Genomic DNA, 17,990 nt, shown 5'->3' with positions numbered 1-17,990 from the left:
AATGAGTTTGAAGAATATCTAAGTTCACTGAGAGACGGTTTCGATTATGTTTAGTAAAAATGGAAGAACCTGAAAAGCCACACTTTTCAAAAGATCAAAGTAAATGAAGTGGGATGACTCCCCCCTGAAAAATCGTTGCCAATGCTTATGATTGATACGCTAAAAGGAAAAAGGACTAGATTTCCTGATATTGAAAAACTAGAGATACTTGTTAAAACAACAACCGGTAACAGCTGTGAAAGTGTCACGCCACGCCACTGGATTGCCGGCTGGAGCTCATGTGGTTCGGATACCATGTTAATCTTTAAGGCTCACTGTCATATAGCCTGACTGCTGAAAGGGGCATAAAACTCAAATTAACTCATCTCGAAGTAGAGATTGGTAATCGATAAATTGTATGTACTTCATATGTATGACAACGTCCCTCAGCACTTGAATAGTTTTAGGTCTATCCTGATATAGTTCAGCGAATAGTGTTTCACATGTTCTGTATACTTGTTACCCACACGAAACAAGTGTTAAAAAAAAAAAAAACTTTATTATAAAAACCCACATGTATTACAATATGTTGGACAGATCTGTGATCGATCTTTGAGCACAATTGGGTACAGTGTAACGCGAACTGTCCATACTCTGAAGTACTGTATGTCTCTCGATAATATTCCTTACTTCGTGAAAATTAAATTTTGCTACACTGGGTGTCTGAAAAGTTCGAGCCATAGGCCAACTTCGTTATGAGTAATAATTTAAATATTTAATACTCAAATTTATTGTAAATAATATTAAAATTATTTATTCTGCAACTTATTTAACTCAAATAAAGAAGTCTTTAAAATCGCATAATTAAAATTCCAGTTTATTTTTTTAAATAAATTACAATGGATATGGAATTTCTTTTCTTTTTTTTCTTTTTTACTATTCCTCTAAATATAGATTGAATAATGTTGAATAGGCAATTAACCCTTATTGAACTCTTTCTGAAGCCCTTTCATGCCGTCGTTTCTTTGAGTGTGAACGTTATCGTTGGTTCGTGTAAGTTAAAATTTCTTTGCGAAGGTCAAATATTTCTTACATCAAATCTTAAGACAAAGTTCATTTACGTATGGGTGAAATCGCTGTGACTCACTTTAAAAGGGTCATTTGTTTATATATCAAATATATATATACAGGGTGGCCCATTTTAATCTTTCCATGGAAATATCTCGAAAACTGTTCAACATAAATGAACTGAATAAAAACTCAAATAGGAAATACTATGGGGCAAATCGAATGGTGATGTCGCAGTGAACTCCAGGGCTGCTCTTCAAGGGGGCCCGGGGCCCAATTTTAAAATTTTAAATGGAAACATGGGGCGAGTGACACCTCGTTCGATAGATCTTTAAAAACTAAAAAGCGATGTACAAAAGATTTTTCATATCGGTCACCGTATTCAAAGTGGCCGCCAAGATATGTTACCTGTATCAGATAAACGTCCAGTACCACTAATATGAAAACGGTCGAACATAAATGAACCAAACAAAAGCTCAAATAGGAAAGCCACTGGGAAAATCGAATGTTGTCGCGGTGCCCCCCAGGGTCGCCTTTCATGGGGACCCAGGTCCAACTTAGAAATTTTAAACGAAAATATGGGTCAAGTGATACCTCGTTCGATAGATATTCATACACTAAACAGCGTTGTGGCAAAAGATTGTTCATATGTGTCAAAGTTTTCAAAATGGCCGCCAAGACGTGGTGCCTGTATCAGATAAAACGTGCAGTACCACTAATATGAAAACGGTTGAAGATAACGAATGAACAGAATAAAACTCATATAGAAAATCACAGAGGTTATTTATCATTCCAGGGGTCGAAAATGTTGCAACAGAAGAGAAGATGATTAGAGTAAAAGTACCATAATGCAAAGGAGGGAATCTAGTTCCTAGAAAATATCGTTCCAACGTCCTCCGTAAGTGGGTGAAGCGGGACGGGAAGGAACGGTGAAATTGCAAATGAGAACCGTAGTTTTTGCAAATTGTATCTACACACCGAAATTATCTGAAATGTGCTTTTATAACAGATAGATGTCTGTAATGGAAAAAAGTAAGTAAAATTCTTGTTAAATGGTACCTTCCATTTTGATTGCAGGCAATGATTTGTGCAAAAATGAATCAACTGAAATGCAAAACCAATTTGAACGATGCAATTTTAGAACAAGGTGTACAAACGTTAGTTTTGCTCAAAAGTCGTCTGCACAATATTGGTTCATTACAGTACCAGTTACTTGTACACCCAAGTGTTTCAGACAAACCATACCTATTGCAAGTAAAAGTGGGGTTCTTATTTGAGATTTTACCATTCATTTCCGCTTCACTCACTCACGGAGGGAGATCGGAAAGATAATTTTCTAACAATTAGATTCCCTGTTTAGCATTATGTCATTTATACTTTAATAATCTTTTTCTCCGTTGGATTATTCTCGAGGCGTGGAATGATAAATACCCTCTGTGATTTTCTATACGAGTTTTATCCTGTTCATTTATCTCCAACCGTTTTCATATTAGTGGTACTGGACGTTTTATCTGATACAGGCACCATGTCTTGGCGACCATTTTGAATACGGTGACAGATATGAAAAATCTTCTGCCACAAGACTTTTTAATTTTTAAAGATCTATCGAACGGGATATCACTTGACCTGTTTTTTCCATTGACAATTTTGAAGTTGAGCCCTGGGCCTCCATGGAAGTCGGACCTGGGGGTCATCACGACATCATTCGACGTGCTTTATGTCATTTTCCTGTTTCACTTTTTGTTCTGTTCATTTATTCCCAACCGCTTTCATAATAGTGGTACTAGACGCTTTATCTGATATAGGCGTCATGTCTTAGCGGCCATTTTGAATACGGCAACCGATATGAAAAATCTTTTGTCACAACTCTGTTTAATGTTTGAACATTTATCGAACGAGGTATCACTCGCCCCATGTGTCCATTTAAGATTTTAAAGTTGGACCCCAGGCTCCCTTGAAGGGCGGCCCTGGGGGGCACCGAGACATCACCATTCGATTTGCCCCATGGTATTTCCTATTTGAGTTTTTGTTGAGTTCATTTATGTTGAACCGTTTTCGAGATATTTCCGTGGAAAGATTAAACTGGGTCACCCTGTATATATATAATTAAATGACGATCCTTGAGTTACTCCACGTAGACACGCCGCTGAATACGTGACCTCCGACATGTATCTTTGCATTTAGAAAGGCAACTCATATTGTGTTTCGAAATCCTGTAACGAGGAAAGTTATGAAAGAAAATTGATCTTTACGCCGCTTTCTTGTAATCAAATCGTGTGCTTCTTCCCGGAGGGTGAACTAAGAGGGAGTAGAAGTCCTTAGTGCGACATCTCCGTAAAGTACGCCTAGATTTATTTTCACTCTTTGAAGGGCAATAATTAGTCATAACTTCTCAGAACATGATTATTAGGTACTGTATACGTATAATAAATGCTCTGTTTTACAATAAGTGGATCCAGGTGCGTTATATCTGGACAATATTTAATTTCAATTGTAAGACAAGTCCCGTAGGTAGAAGATTTAAACAAGTTTAGAGGATTTAACTTCAGTTTACCCTTGTCTTAGTACATAAATTGTTTCACTATGAAGTTCGATTTTCTTTAATGAGAACCGTTATACGTGGAAATACAAAAGCATTTAGAATGCTTGGAGGGGCTTGGTGGCTCAGAGGTAGAGCGTACACCTCTGGTGCATGGAATCCTTGATTCGATCCCAGCTTGCGTCAAGTGAACTTTGTGGTAGACAAACACCGTGTGCGTGGGTTTTCTCGGGGTTCTCCCGTTCCCCATCATCATTTCCTTCTTTCCACTTAAGCGGCATAACCGTAGGTCGTAAAATTTAAAGATTTGTTTCTATATTTTCTTTTTGTTTCTTTTTTCTTATCTTTGATTGCAGCGAAATGAACAGAATATGAAAATGAACTGAAAGTTTCGCGGGGCAGAGTACTTGTGGGCATCCCGTGGCTATGAACTTGGGCAAAGAAGGGTATTTTGAAGTAAAATAATACGTATAATACACTTGAGCTTTATAATCCATAAATAGGTAGTAGTGTGTAAGTCGAAACCCATCTATGTACTTGCTTGTGTGTAGAAATGCTGTAAACAAAGGTTTGTTGTGTTTCATTTCTTTGAACCCTGACGGAAAAATAAATGCAAGAGTGGATGATAATAGAATTGATAGAATTGGTAATAGTGGAAGGAAGTAAAATCCTCCAGAAAAATTAAAATTACAGTGTAGTTACCTTAGGCGTATTGCTCGGAATCGGACCAAGGACTCTTTTATATCAGGAGTAACAAGGCCACTGTTCAGTCTACATAGAAAATGAAACGGGGTATTAATTCTTTTTTAATTGGCATTATAGACTAAAAGTAAATATCTTCAGATCATTTTTTAAAAAGAACTTATTGAATTAAACAATCTGAGTACAGTATTCTCTAACAGTACGATAAATCACTTTCTTCCCTTACTTTTAAATTCAATTTTAGTACAGCAATGACGTTACGACAAAAGCACATAATCAGCTGTTCCTGATTGCTGGTGTGAATCATCAAATCATGTGGTTTTCCAATGTCTTCGAAAAAGTGTGATGTGGGTTCTGTGACCTGAGACGCGAAGCTTACGCTCAGTTCAACATCCCTTTTTTCTTTCCTTTTTTTTTCTTTTAAGCTGAGAAGAGGGAAGTAAAGAGTGAGTGCGTCATTCAATTTCTTTCATCCAAACAAGCTTCACGTAGACAATAAAAGGCAGGAAAACAACATTTTATGTATACATCTTACATGTATACTGTACAAATGTTCTTACACAATCTTTGATGTCTTTGTTCCAGTTTAACTCCAGGTAAAGTTCTTGCTGACTATGGAACTTTTTTTTTTTTTTTGCCTTAATTAAGGCCTTGCTCGAAACCTTGTTCTAAAGGTATCCTTTGAACAGAAGTTTGGCGTAGGGGGACTGACAATACATCTTATTAATCCGGATTGTCCCGTTGTTTAAGTAATAAATATAAACTTCATAATTTTCTTTAGCACAGTGATTGCTAGCTATTTAAACTGATCAGTAAACAACTTTTCAACTTAAAATATTAGTGTGTACAGTTCGTTTGAAGTTCAGTGCTTTTTTTTTTTTTTTTTTTAGCACCGAGGCTATATGAGATGTGGAGGATTTACAATTTACGATGGAAAACTTCCATGTTCTCTCACCGGAAATCAAACCCTGGACCGTGTGCACCAAAGGCGCAGGCGCTATTAGACCAGAGAGGATGGACTAACGAGCCAACAGGAACACAATGCCAATGCACAGGGGTTCACTTAAGGTTTTTACATCTTTTCAAAAATTTGGAAGTATAGTTGTAGCGTCGAGTTGTTGGCGGTTGGTTGAACAGAAGTTCGGTACAAATAAAGCATAATATTATTGGCGGTGATTTTACTGCTGCTGCTGTGACCGCGCGTGGCGTAATCGCTACCGCTCTCGCTTTCGGTGCGAGCGGCCCCGGGTTCGATTCCCGCTGGGGATACTCGGTGGAAAAAGTGGAAAAGCTTTTTTAGGCCAGCCATGCTGAGTGAGGTTTTTCTTATTCATCAGGCAAATGCCGGGATGGTACCTACATACAGATCCCAGGCTGCTTCCTTCCTTCTCCAATCCTTTCCTTGAATGTGATCGCCGATGGATGTTATCCTCAAACGTGACGGCCTGACATGGCCATAGATGCCGAAAGCCCAGAAATTTAATTTCTAATCGTAATCCTAGTTTCACTCCTGCCAACACGAAAATTTTTAGTAATAGAACCGTATCGATACCTTGATAGTCATAGATATACATCATGGCCCAAAATTTGCAAATATCACTAAGAACGAACTCCTATCACATATTTTGTTTTGGGCAATTTGACACGTTGCACTATCTGCGATAATTCTTTTGAAGATTTCGCAGTAGCGCGACTTTTTTTCTTTTTCTTTCTTTCCTTTTTCTTTCTTTCTTTCTTTTTCTTTTTCTTTTTTTCTTTTTTTTTGCTTGTACAGATCTTAGTAGTATCACTACAACAGCGATAAGATTATTTGGTTGTACACAATATGTCAGTTACGTAACGAAGATAATTGCTATTAATAGTTTGCGAAACTAGTGAAAACCAGATGACTTCTTTAAATGATTATTTTATAGGAAATTTTATATGTAGAAATTTCAGTGATAATATTACTAAAGTATTTTTCCTTTGTTGATGCTTATGATGAAATAGCATATTTTGATAATCAAATATTGTGTGTAAAGTTCCATGTAGGCTTGGAAAAATGAAATGAAATCTTTAAGTTTAACGTCCCACGGTTATGCCAGTTAGGCTAAAGGGGACGGTGATAATGAGAAATGAGTGAAATGGTGGAATGAAGAAAGTGGGAGGAAACGGGAGAACTCCGAGAAAACCCACGAGCATGGTGTTTGTCCACCACAAAGTCCACACGGCGCGAGCTGGGATCGAACCAGGGACCCCAAGCACCGAAGGTGAACGCTCTACCACTGAGCCACAGCGCCCCCTATTCAGGCTTGGGATATTGTGCTTGAAGGTACCGGTGATAGGGGTTATTATTGTTCGACTATCTCCAACAGATGTCAGCACGTGTCTCCTAATATTTCCCATGTATTTTAAGGGAGCTACAATATTTGCAGCAATTGAGTCCACTGCGAAATGAATATTCAAACTTTGTTCAAAGACAAGTTGAATCAATAGTTAGAGAATAATCCGTCCACTTTGTTTTCTTCATTGTACAGAGAAAGGCACTTAGTTTTCATCTTCAGACGCATGCTTTAAAAATAAATCTCAACAACGAAAGAAACAAAATATCACAAAAGTGCACAGATTACGTACAGTTCACGTAAAGTCACGATTTCTCTTACAAATTTCAAACTAGACACTTCAAATTTTTAGAGAAGGAACTTCATAACCTATCGAAGGCAACAATCCGTGCCGATTTTTTAATTTAGAATATTCTTCATTGTTGAAACACTATATTGTTAAAGATTTGGATATCCAATTTCAACAATTAATCCGTTTCAACAATGAAGAAAATTCTAAATAAAAATCGGCACGGGTTGTTGCTTTCGATACGTTACGAAGTTCCTTCTCTAAAAATTTGAAGTCTAGTTTGAAATTTGTAAGAAAAATCGTGAATATTCGTGGAAGTTAAAAAATATGAGAGAGATATGAAGACTAGTGACATCTATCGGCAAAACTTGTCTCTTTAAACCAACCTTAAGCCGTCTCATTTTTATTCTTAATTTCTGACGGGTCTTTCAAAGTGTATGCGGTCTGGCGTCGTCAGCGTGATATACGACACCAGTTCTGTTTACTACTTTGCTAATTTATTTTGAATTGCTAGGTGCATGCGCGCTAGTTTGTCAATAGTACAAGTCTAATTCTATTGTTCTGCTGAGCAGCAGCAGCCCGTGATAAAAGATCCTCTTCCAATCCCATCAAATTCATAGTATAACCTTCCTGGACTGGATATAAGATAAATAGTTTGCTGTAATCTATTTGCTTTGTGTGTATGTGTGTTTTATTATTTTCTCTATCCTGTTAGTTCATTTTATAAAGCATTGTGGTTCGTCGAGATTTTATTTTTCCATTGATTTGGAAATTTATATGTGGTATCTGTATTCTGCATACAGTGTGCTCATGATAGCTCTTTACCAGTTCTGTGTATCCACGGAACACCTCTTGGGCCCAGGTGTGAGATTTAACAGATTAGTGTCCTTCTCTTGGTTCCTGCTTTGAAGCTTAGAAGATAAGCGTAGTAGGAAAGTCTGGTGTGTTCTATCACACAATACTGCTGTATGGCCTTTTGACATCAGTATGAAATCATGACACAATATGCTAAGTAGCCCTATTATTTCTTAACTATGCGGTGTACGTCCTATCAATGTTTGCGTAACCTATTTTTAAAGTATAATGTAATAAATAACGTATTGAACGTTTTTTTTTTTTTTTTTTTTTAATAGAGAAAGCAACAAGTGTATATCAAATGAAGCAACTCATCCAGATGATAACTTCTGTAGATAAACTGTGTAACAGGTCAGTAAATAGAGAAGGGATTATCAAGAGTGCTTGCATTACACTAAACTATTAAAGTAGCTGCATGTCGTGCTATGACGTCAACTGAAGTCTTTTGTGAAGATAAAGTAGGAAGGAATTCGGTGTTTAGTGTTGCAGACTCCATCGTATGACCTGAGGCTACATCGTCCCATGTGGCTGACTGATGACCACGTGCTTGTCGCATGGCTTACCCTACCGGTTACGTAACATGCTAAATCCAGTCAGTTTTTTTTTTTCTTTCATGCGAGGGTCAAATGTGGCCGTTATAGCGTTGTTGCAAAGTCTTCGTATATCTTTCAGTGGATTTATCAATGTATCATTGAGAAGAACGAAAGAGTGAAAATGTTTAAGCTTACCCGATTAGTAAACATATTGTTACAGCTTAATACGATAAGGGATCAGTGGAGGTTCTTGACGGAAGTAACCGGTAGAAACTAAAAGAACTACCGCTCATACCAATGTAGAAGCGTCTACGTTTGGACAAATTTCTGATTGCGCATTTTGTACTAAATTGACACCGAATCGAGCGAAACTATTTTTTAAAAAAATATCTGTTCATGACCCTATGGACAGATGTTTAAAAGTATTTCCTTAAGTATATTTAGAGTTGAGCATGCGAAAATAAATGTTAACAGTTAGAACTTCCTTAACCTATGGCGTACAGCAAGCCGAACGTTTTAGGAGTGGGGGTGTGTGTTACAGTTAGTTTTATGTTTTGAAAGTATTTCATAAGTAAATACCTTGAGGTGGTTTGGTACCTCTCTTTTTTTTTCTTTTCTTTTTTTACTTGTTCATCTTCCCCTCTCATTTAATGTTGATATCCTTTGGTTCTTTCCTTTAAGCTGCTCACACTTTCCTCGGTATACAGTACTTCCTTTCCATGTTGATATTGTGTCCGTTGATACTGAATTTTTCTTCAGAACTCTGACGGAGTTGAAGTACAGTAAAACCTGTCTTCAACGGACCCTTTATTAAACGGAAAACTGTCTTAAACGGAAATATTTCACGGTCCCACGAATTTTGGAGAACAAAACGTGTAAAACTCCCTTCATTAAACGAAAACTGTGTTACGCGGACAACGGAAAGAAAAATAAACATTTAACGGAAAAATCTGAGTTCTGGATTACAGCGTTTAGAAGATGTTTAGACATTCTGGGAGACATATACATTACACTGTCTGCGATAAAATGTTGGTTCTTTTGTTAAATATTTCTCAACAATGTTGATCTTCCCCAAGCACTACTCATATTCACCCCCACAAATTGTCCTTAATCCCCGCATCTTAATGAAGAATCATACGGAATGTCGGGAAGAAGAAAACGAGATAGAGGTAGAAGAGGAATACGATACCGAGTTCCAAGAAGAGTGTAGAATAAATACCTATCAAGATTCTCTCAGAAGTTTAAAGGAACTGCAAAAATTTGCCTTACAAAAAATGATTCTGCTTCACTTAGTATATTTTCTCAGGCTAAACTGTATGCGGAAAGTCAAGCAGCAATGGACACAGAAAACTCTCCTTGGCTAATCCACGTGTGCATAGCACGTTTGTATTCATTTTTTTTTTTTTTTTTGTATTTATTCGTAGAAGAAAGAAGTACTGTAATCGAACAATGTACGTATAGCAATATATTTTCTCAGTATGCCCCTTTATAATCATGTATTTTTTTTTTAACAAGAAAGGAAAAGTCTACCTCCACTAAGCGGAAACCTGACTTTAACGGAAATTTTTGCAAGTCCCGCTCGATTCTGCTTAAGACAGGTTTCACTGTATTTGGAACTATGTACAGGGTAGCGCGGAGCCGATGAACACTTTTCAAAGTTGAATATTGTGCAGACGCGATGGCTTGGAGTAGATTGCGGCTCGGGAATGGAAAGTGGATTGGATGCAATTTCTTAAGAACACTGCAACAGTTACAATGGACCTTTAGCGTAATGTCAGGTGACAAATGTCTGAACAAGAACTGCACTTTAATGACTGACTTCGTTTCGTAATAAGTAGCCTACGAACACAGAAAACATATTGTTCAACGCTCCAACGATGTTCATGGTAACTGTTATGGTATTCCTATAAAATGGCATCTTATTCTCGTCCAATCTCCCACTCGTAACCCACTCCAAGCTATCGCGCCTATATAATAGTCAACTTTGAAATGTCAGTCGGCTCTGTGCCACCCTGTATATATTTGTCAAGTTCGTATGACGGTGATGATTTTAGTACTTAACGACATTCTTCTAGTTTGGCTTTCTTTCAGGTTTTTTGTCCGTGGAAGCAAAATCAAACTATGGGAGCTACATTGGAACATTATTTGATAAAGGACGTACTCTGCACAATAGTGACATGAATCGTAACTTAATATAGCTTAGTTCCGAAGAGTGGTTGGCTTCCCGGAAATATATCTAGAAAAAAATACTGCACAGTGCTTATTTCAAAAAGCGTTTTATAATTTATTTTTGTAAACAAGAAAATGTACCAGTTACTACACTAAGTTGTGTTATGATATATACTAGTTTCACGTGGGTAGCCTATGTGATAATAATAATTTATGCTTATCTGTTTACTGTAATTAATCGAGATTCACTTGTCGTTGGCGTGTTGAGAACATTCGAAAACAATGTTTATCTGAAGTTGATAAGATAAATAGTAGCAAAAAGGTAAATCATGGGCTTTTGTTGACATTGCTTTATGTACTGTACATTGTATGATCATTAAGTATATGGTTGTTGGCAGGCCCTGGTACTGATAGAAGATTCCATCCCTTCCCTAAGTTAGGGTTTGAACGTGTTTCTTCAACGGTTGTAGTCTTCCATTGCTTTCTGCTTATTACGGAAAATACCCCGCGTGGTGGCTTGAATGCACATTGCCAACTACTTATGATCACGTTCGCACTTTGCCCTGTAATTATGAAGCACGCGACACACATGTGTTATGTAACGAAAACACTTTCATCTCATTATTCAGTGTTAAGCTCTGACTTGGTTTGTGTATGAATGTAGCAAATAAAGGCTGTTACAATGAAAGGTCAAAGTACCTTTTCTTCTTCAGTATACTGACTATATGTTCCTCTTCCCTCTATATATTTTTATGTAAAGAGGCCCACTCACGGTCCATGGTTTGCGCAAACAAGGCTGTTTGTGCAAACAGTTTGACCGTGTGTGGCGATGTATGAACTGTTTGCGCAAACGTTTGTGCAAACATTTTCCACATCGAACTCGTTCGAAAATTGTTTACACGAACATGATGTTTGCGCAAACACGTGGACCGTGTATGTGCATGTTTGTGCAAACACGAGCTTTATTTCCGAGTAGGAAGCCTAGTGTACAGACGCTTATTTCTTGCACTATGGCGTCAATGAATAGGAATCAAAAATTCTGTCGATAATTTATTGACCTTTATCGAAATTTACGTGAACTGTGGAAGGTAAAGAGTGAAGATTATAAAAACAGGAATTTGAAAAATGCGGCATATGAGAAGTTATTGCAGATTTCAGATGAGAAACGATATGGCCTTGTGTTGGCTTCACACGGCGTCCAATTGGCATTGAGCGGTGTTGACAGTTCGCGACAAGCAGTTCTGCACGCTGTCTTCTCGCGCTACTGCGAATCTTGACAATATCACAGGCGCTACTTAGAAATATTGTACTAGCACATTAACTGCTCACTTTAGGAAGTAGAGAAAAGAATTACGAACACACACGTGAAAACTACATCTTTCTATGTCAACTGGTTGTCATGATACACGCTTTGAAAGGTTTCCATATAAAACAATTAGTGAAACGAGCGTTGAGTCCCGCGTCTAATTTCCAGTGGATTTTTTTTTTTTTTTTTTTTCGATTTGCAAATAGAACTTACAACTTTTATTACAGGATAATCAGGGGTGTAGCCAGCAAGTTGTTCTAGGAAAACATTACTTTCAGGGGGAGGCAAGCTTTTCACATATTAAAAGCAGAACAAATTACTTCTTTCACAACATGAAAGCATTTTAACTTACCATACATACATACATACTGTGCACATATTATATTTTCACAATGCTTCCTTATCAAAAGACGGATCGTGACAGTACTGAAGTTAAAAACCGGAGTGTAAAAGATGAATCAATAAGCTATTCATAAGAAAATAAATGCTGTTTATAGCAGTCTGTTTATCTGACTTTGTGTTTATGTAGGTTAAAATACTAAAGAGGGGGGAAAAAAACGAAAAAATATTAACTCCGATATTATTATGCAATAATATAGTAGTGAGTTCACAGTGCACCCAGTTAGGGAAATGAGAATATAAAGCATATGATTAATTTTAGTTGATTCAATTAGGTATAGAAACCGTATTGATGATGATTGATTTTTTTAAAAAAAATTCATATTTTATTATAAAGCCCTTCATTTGCATTAACTGTTAAATAAGTTTATTAAACATATACCAGACGAACCTCATTTTGGAGCTGGAAATAGCTCGGAAAGACAGAGCCCCCCTTTTCCCCGTGGCTACATACCTTTGCAATCTTTGCCATCATCGTAAGAATAAAGCATGGGCGTTTGTAATTTGTTTTGAAATTTACTTCAAGATAGACCCTTTCTTATTCGACAGAAGGAACGCAGTATGTTTTCTGTTTCTTTTTTTCTTTCACGTTCCACTGCCTTATGTGCGACTTTTAACACCCTCTTTTTTCCTCTATAAGGGAATCAAAAGCATCAGGCGTCTGAATGGTGTCATAAATTATCGTAACCCAAAACAAACTCGAGCATATCGAGTTGCTTAGGAATCAGATGGATTACTTTCGTGGCACCTACACGAAGAACAAGGGTGCTACTTATTATGAAAACGGAGAAGGAAAGAAAGGGGCTAGTGTAGAATTCATCAGTGTCTCGTTGCTTTCTTTCGTGGTAGTTCGTTTATTCTCCAAAATTATAGTTGACAATGTCTTTAAGCATACCGAGTACAGCAGAAGTTTTATTTTCTGTCTTCCTTTTTTTCTTTTTCTTTCAAGTGCTACGAAGTCAAGCTCGAAAAATTATTTTTTGTGCTTACAGTTTTTGGAACCCATAAAAATAAATTTACAAGAGTCAGATTCAGACAAAGACGAAATATTAACTGACATAGATGATAGTGAAAGTAGTGTTGAAGACAAGTGTTTAGCATTTCACTGGAAAAGTTAACATGTAAGTAATTTAGTTGCTATATATACTTCTAGGATGCACAGTCAAAATTCTTGAGTTTGCTGGAATAGCAGGCCTACATCTACATTGTGAATAATGTTGCCAATGTATGTGTCATAATCAACCACTCTTTCATCCACACCCTCTTCTTTCTTTTTGGTTTCGCGGATATTTCCGCTTCCAAAGCACAAGCAATTACTATCGCTAAACAAGCTGCTTCAGTGGACATGCTTACGCGATTAAACTCAAAATTGAACTGAAGTTTGTGCAAACAGTTGTATCGTGTGTGGCCGAGTGTTTGCGCAAACACGATGTTTGCACAAACATGATGTTTGCGCAAACCGTGGACCGTGAGTGGGCCCTGTAAGTCAAAAGCAGAGGACTTTTGCGATTATAATTAGCGAACGGGGGACCCGGTGGCTCAGTGGTAGAGCTCTTACCTCTGGTGTGTGGGGTCCCTGATTCGATCCCAGCTCGCGTCAAGTGAACTCTGTGATGGATAAACACTGTGTGCATGGGTTTGTTTCCTCAGGGTTCTCCCATTCCCTCCCACTTCCTTCATTACACTTTCATTCATTTCTCATCATCACCGTCTTCTTTAGCCTAGTCAGCATAATCGTGGGACGTAAAACGTAGATTTCAATTCATTTTCCCTTCTATTCACTAACCATTTGTTACATTTGGGATAAATTTCCTCGGGTTTCTACGACTTACAAGTTAAATGTAGTTTTTTCTTCTCTTTTACTTACAAATTTGATTACAGTACGTAGTAAGTCAAGTTTTGCTCACGCAAAAATAAAAGTGAAAAACATTTTTATTTGTAGGGTTTCAGTTTTATTTATTAATTTATAATTTAATTTTAGCATGATTTTGAATGAGTTTATTAAAGAAGTAACAGTCAAAATTTTGTAACATTTTGTATTACACTCTGTAGTATAGACATGAGAGGTTATTTAAATTTAATAAGGATTCTACCAGGGTGCGAATTGGCGGGGGGATGCCAGGGATTTCCCCCCTGACAAAAATCTTTCCCACCCTAGAGAAGAAAAATTTTATCCCTGGCCAGGGATAACTTTTTCCCCCTGTGGAGTATTTTTAAATGGACATAAAGATAAGATAGAAAAAGGGAACAATTCTTACTTTGCATAGCTAACCTAAATATTACTTGAGAGAAAATTTATGAAAGATCTCACATCTCAACTGTTTTGTACTTGTTAGTATACATATATGTATGTATGTGTGTGTGTGTGTGTGTGGGTGGGTGGGTGGGTGGGAGGACTGGGTGCGCATATGGGTGAAATTCATCCCCCCCTGGGAAAATTTTTCAATTCGCACACTGGATTCTACTACGCTTTCCCTTGTGTCATCCCCCCCCCCCTTGTGGGTCACATATAAACTAGTGTAGTGGAACCCGTTACCACAGTCACGTGCATTCTGCTACTGCTGCCTGTCGATGGCATTCGTGAGTTAATTTGTATCGTTGGGTAACATAAATTTGGAAACTTATTTTGTCAATCAAACATTTTGAAAACAATACATACAGTGACTCACATTAATATTCGGACACCATAGATATTACACATAATTTGCTTGCTATACATGTAAAAAATAATAAATGGGAAACCAACGGAAAACAAGCAAAAAGGCAATGGTTTAGTCGAACAAATATGTTATCAGTTAATTAAATTATGCAAATTAAGTCCACTTCATGAGCACGCAATTGTAATAAACTGTATTTTGGACGCCACTTTAATATTCGGACAGTTGTTTTAACGTTTGTTTATCGATAGCGAGCGAGACAGTGGAAGAGTTCCAGTTGCAGTTTAAGTTGTCCCGAGACAGGACATGTGTATCTACTTAGTTTACGAGTGATTAGTGTGACCGAGAGAAAGCATAAAAGGAAAATGGGGCACAAGGGACCAAGTACAACGTTTAAGCAAAGACAGTTAGTAATTTTTCACCGTGCGAAAGGTCTATCGTACAAGGAAATTGCAGATCTACTCAATATTTGTAAAAGCACCATTTTGACATTGTACAAAGATTTAATAGAGATTTTGAATCGAGTCAGTGCCTCAAAAGGGCCGACCTGTGAAACTGAATGATGGAGAGAAAAGCAAATTGATTCAGAAAGTGAAGCAAATTCCGGAATAGGTGCGCTGAAATGAACAGTAGAGCTGTATGAAGACACAGGGAAGACGGTGCATCCTGAAACTGTGCGGCAAGTGTTGTGAAGTGAAGGGTTTAATGGGAAAATAGCTAGAAAAAAGCCTTTTATTAGTAAAATTAACAAAGATAAAAGAGTTAAGTTCGTTAAAGTTCATATTGAGAAGCCCCCAACTTGGTGGAATGGCGTGTTATTCACGGACGAATCACAATTCAATCTCCATGAGTCCGATGCCAAGATAATTGTGTGGCAGAAGCCAAATACAAAGTTAGATCCTGCAAATCTTCAACCTAAGGTAAAGCATGGAGGAGGAAGTGTGCTGGTATGGGGGTGTATTTTTGCATCGAGAGTGCGAGAATTGGTGTTTGTTGAAGGGATTATGAGAAAGAAGGTTTATTTGAATATTCTCCGGCAAAATCTCCACCAAAGTGCTGAAAAATTAGGAATTATGGGTATGTTTAAATTTTACCAGGATAATGACCCGAAGTGTAAAGCACATGTGGTGCGCAAATGGTTGCTGTATAATTGTCCGAAAGTGCTTGAAACACCACCGCAGAGTCTCGACCTTATCCCTAGAGAGCATATCTGGGATGAGCTACAGCATAAGGTCAAACGGGTACAAGTAACGTCACGAGACGATTTGAAAAGGGCTCTCCGTGCAGCATGGGATGACATATCGCCCGCCCCATTCTACCAACAAACTTGTTGGAAACATGTCCAACCCTTTACAGGAAGTCAGGAAACGTCGTGGGTTTCTCACTAAGTACTAGCGAAGCGTTTGTAAGCAAGCAACAACACACACAAAACATCTATGTATTAGGTGTCCGAATATTAAAGTGGCGTTGCAAATACACAGTGTCATCAGTATCTGTAAGTTCTTTCTGCTTCTTTCGTTCAAGACACCATATTTGTACTTCTTTTCTTTCTATAAGTATATGAATATCTAAATACCTAATTTTTTCACTCACACGGCTCTCATTTATTTCATAATCCTTCCTACTTTTAACAAAATGCAAGTGTCCGAATATTAATGTGAGTCACTGTATTTCAAGAAGTGAAAAAGGAAACTTGGTTTGGGATGAGTCAAAATAACATAACATAATAATGGTCGATGTATTTTGAGTAAAACTCTGACTTATGACTGCAAAATAAACTACATTGATTCAAACTCTGCAGCTGTTGGGTTTCAAGCTCACATAACTTAAAACAAATTCTACCTGTTCCAGGTCCAGAAGCACACTAGTGAAACCTATGCCACCAGCTGTTCTGGGACAAGCGGCGAGTAAACAAGATTCGATCGAATTTAACGCAGTTTTTCCAGATATCGTTCGAGATTTGACGGAAACGGGCCGTTATTTGGATGCTCCAGTCGCCACCAAATGGTTTGCCAAGGTAGGTAGTAATCCAATCACCAAATATTTGTCATTTATAACAAAAATATTGTACAATATTTTCTGCCATGTATGTGTAACTAAAAGTTAGGTGGAAGTTTTGCGATGAAGGAGTACAGCGCAGTAGTTCTTCGATTATAATATGAGAGATGTTTCCTTTAAATGTGAATATGAATGAATGCCATTGATTTATATTAAATTTGACATTCTGTGGGTGGGGCAGAGCCTAAGCCCCACAAAGTTGAACTGGGGCTTAGCGTCTCTTTCAGCGTGGGCGTAAATGTACAGCTTAACGTGGAATCCGAACCACATGACCTTCCCACAGGATAAAAGGAAAGATAGAGAAGTAACAATATTTTTGTAATTCAAACTATTTAGAGACTATTTTAAAAACTTTTTTTTTCCCACTGTATTCTGTATACTGTTACGATCGTGAAGTGCAATCATAATGGGATAATTACTGCTATTGATATGAAAAGTCAAAGTTGGCACAAAATAATTTATTCGTGCTGAATATGGAATTCTAACCTTCATAATTGGCTCTGCAATTCACTTTCGTCCCAAGCGAAAGGTGATCCGGGAGATTTCCTTTCCACATCCATGAAATTCACCTCAGGACCATCCTATCGTCCTCAATGTAGATTTCCAGTATTTTCGTAATAATACTTTTCATCCCTAATGTATTGAAATCACCCCTCCCCCGAGAAAATCTTGTGAAATCATTACTGATTCTCAGATCCCGCAAATCGACTAGACTAATCTGAAATAACCACAGCTGACCCAGTGTCTAAACGTTCCATGTGCATCGTAGATAGCAGGCTTTAAGTTTTGCGGGATAATCGTAATTGAATATTGCTGACACATTTTCTTACAGAAATAGATATTTGCTTTTAGTTAGGGTTAATCCATCGTGATACATACATTATAAAGCTACATGAGTTCCAAAATTGTATTTTAATTATTTTTAGTTTTGATGTGATTGGTTGATTTTTGTGTTCGCAGGTTCTCCAGTACAATGTGACAGGAGGCAAAAAGAACAGAGGCTTAGGTACACTATTGTCCTATAAAATGTTGGCATCAGATGACATGCTCACACCAGACCATCTCAGACTGGTTCACATAATGGGATGGGCGCTTGAAATGGTAAGTATTAATTA

At 37.5% G+C, this 17,990-nt stretch overlaps 1 protein-coding gene across 2 annotated transcripts in view; it reads left to right on the top strand.

Moving 5' to 3' along the window:
- LOC145673449 (farnesyl pyrophosphate synthase-like) overlaps nucleotides 1-17,990 on the top strand; it is a 127,105-nt gene that overhangs the window by 41,289 nt on the left and 67,826 nt on the right. The window contains exons 1-3 of one of the 2 annotated variants that reach the window (XM_081743160.1): nucleotides 8,040-8,104; nucleotides 16,669-16,834; nucleotides 17,836-17,976. In XM_081743160.1, the coding sequence (XP_081599286.1) occupies nucleotides 8,055-8,104; nucleotides 16,669-16,834; nucleotides 17,836-17,976 (357 nt within the window). In that variant the 5' untranslated portion in view covers nucleotides 8,040-8,054. Of the gene's footprint in view, nucleotides 1-8,039; nucleotides 8,105-16,668; nucleotides 16,835-17,835; nucleotides 17,977-17,990 lie in introns of those variants that run through there. The other variant, XM_081743159.1, reaches the window with a different exon arrangement.

Source organism: Thermobia domestica, chromosome 16 (assembly GCF_964235325.1).
Source record: "Thermobia domestica chromosome 16, izTheDome1.hap1.1, whole genome shotgun sequence".
NCBI lineage: Eukaryota > Metazoa > Arthropoda > Insecta > Zygentoma > Lepismatidae > Thermobia > Thermobia domestica.
The sequence above is the reverse complement of the archived record's forward strand: the minus strand, read 5'-3'. Positions and strand labels throughout refer to the sequence as shown.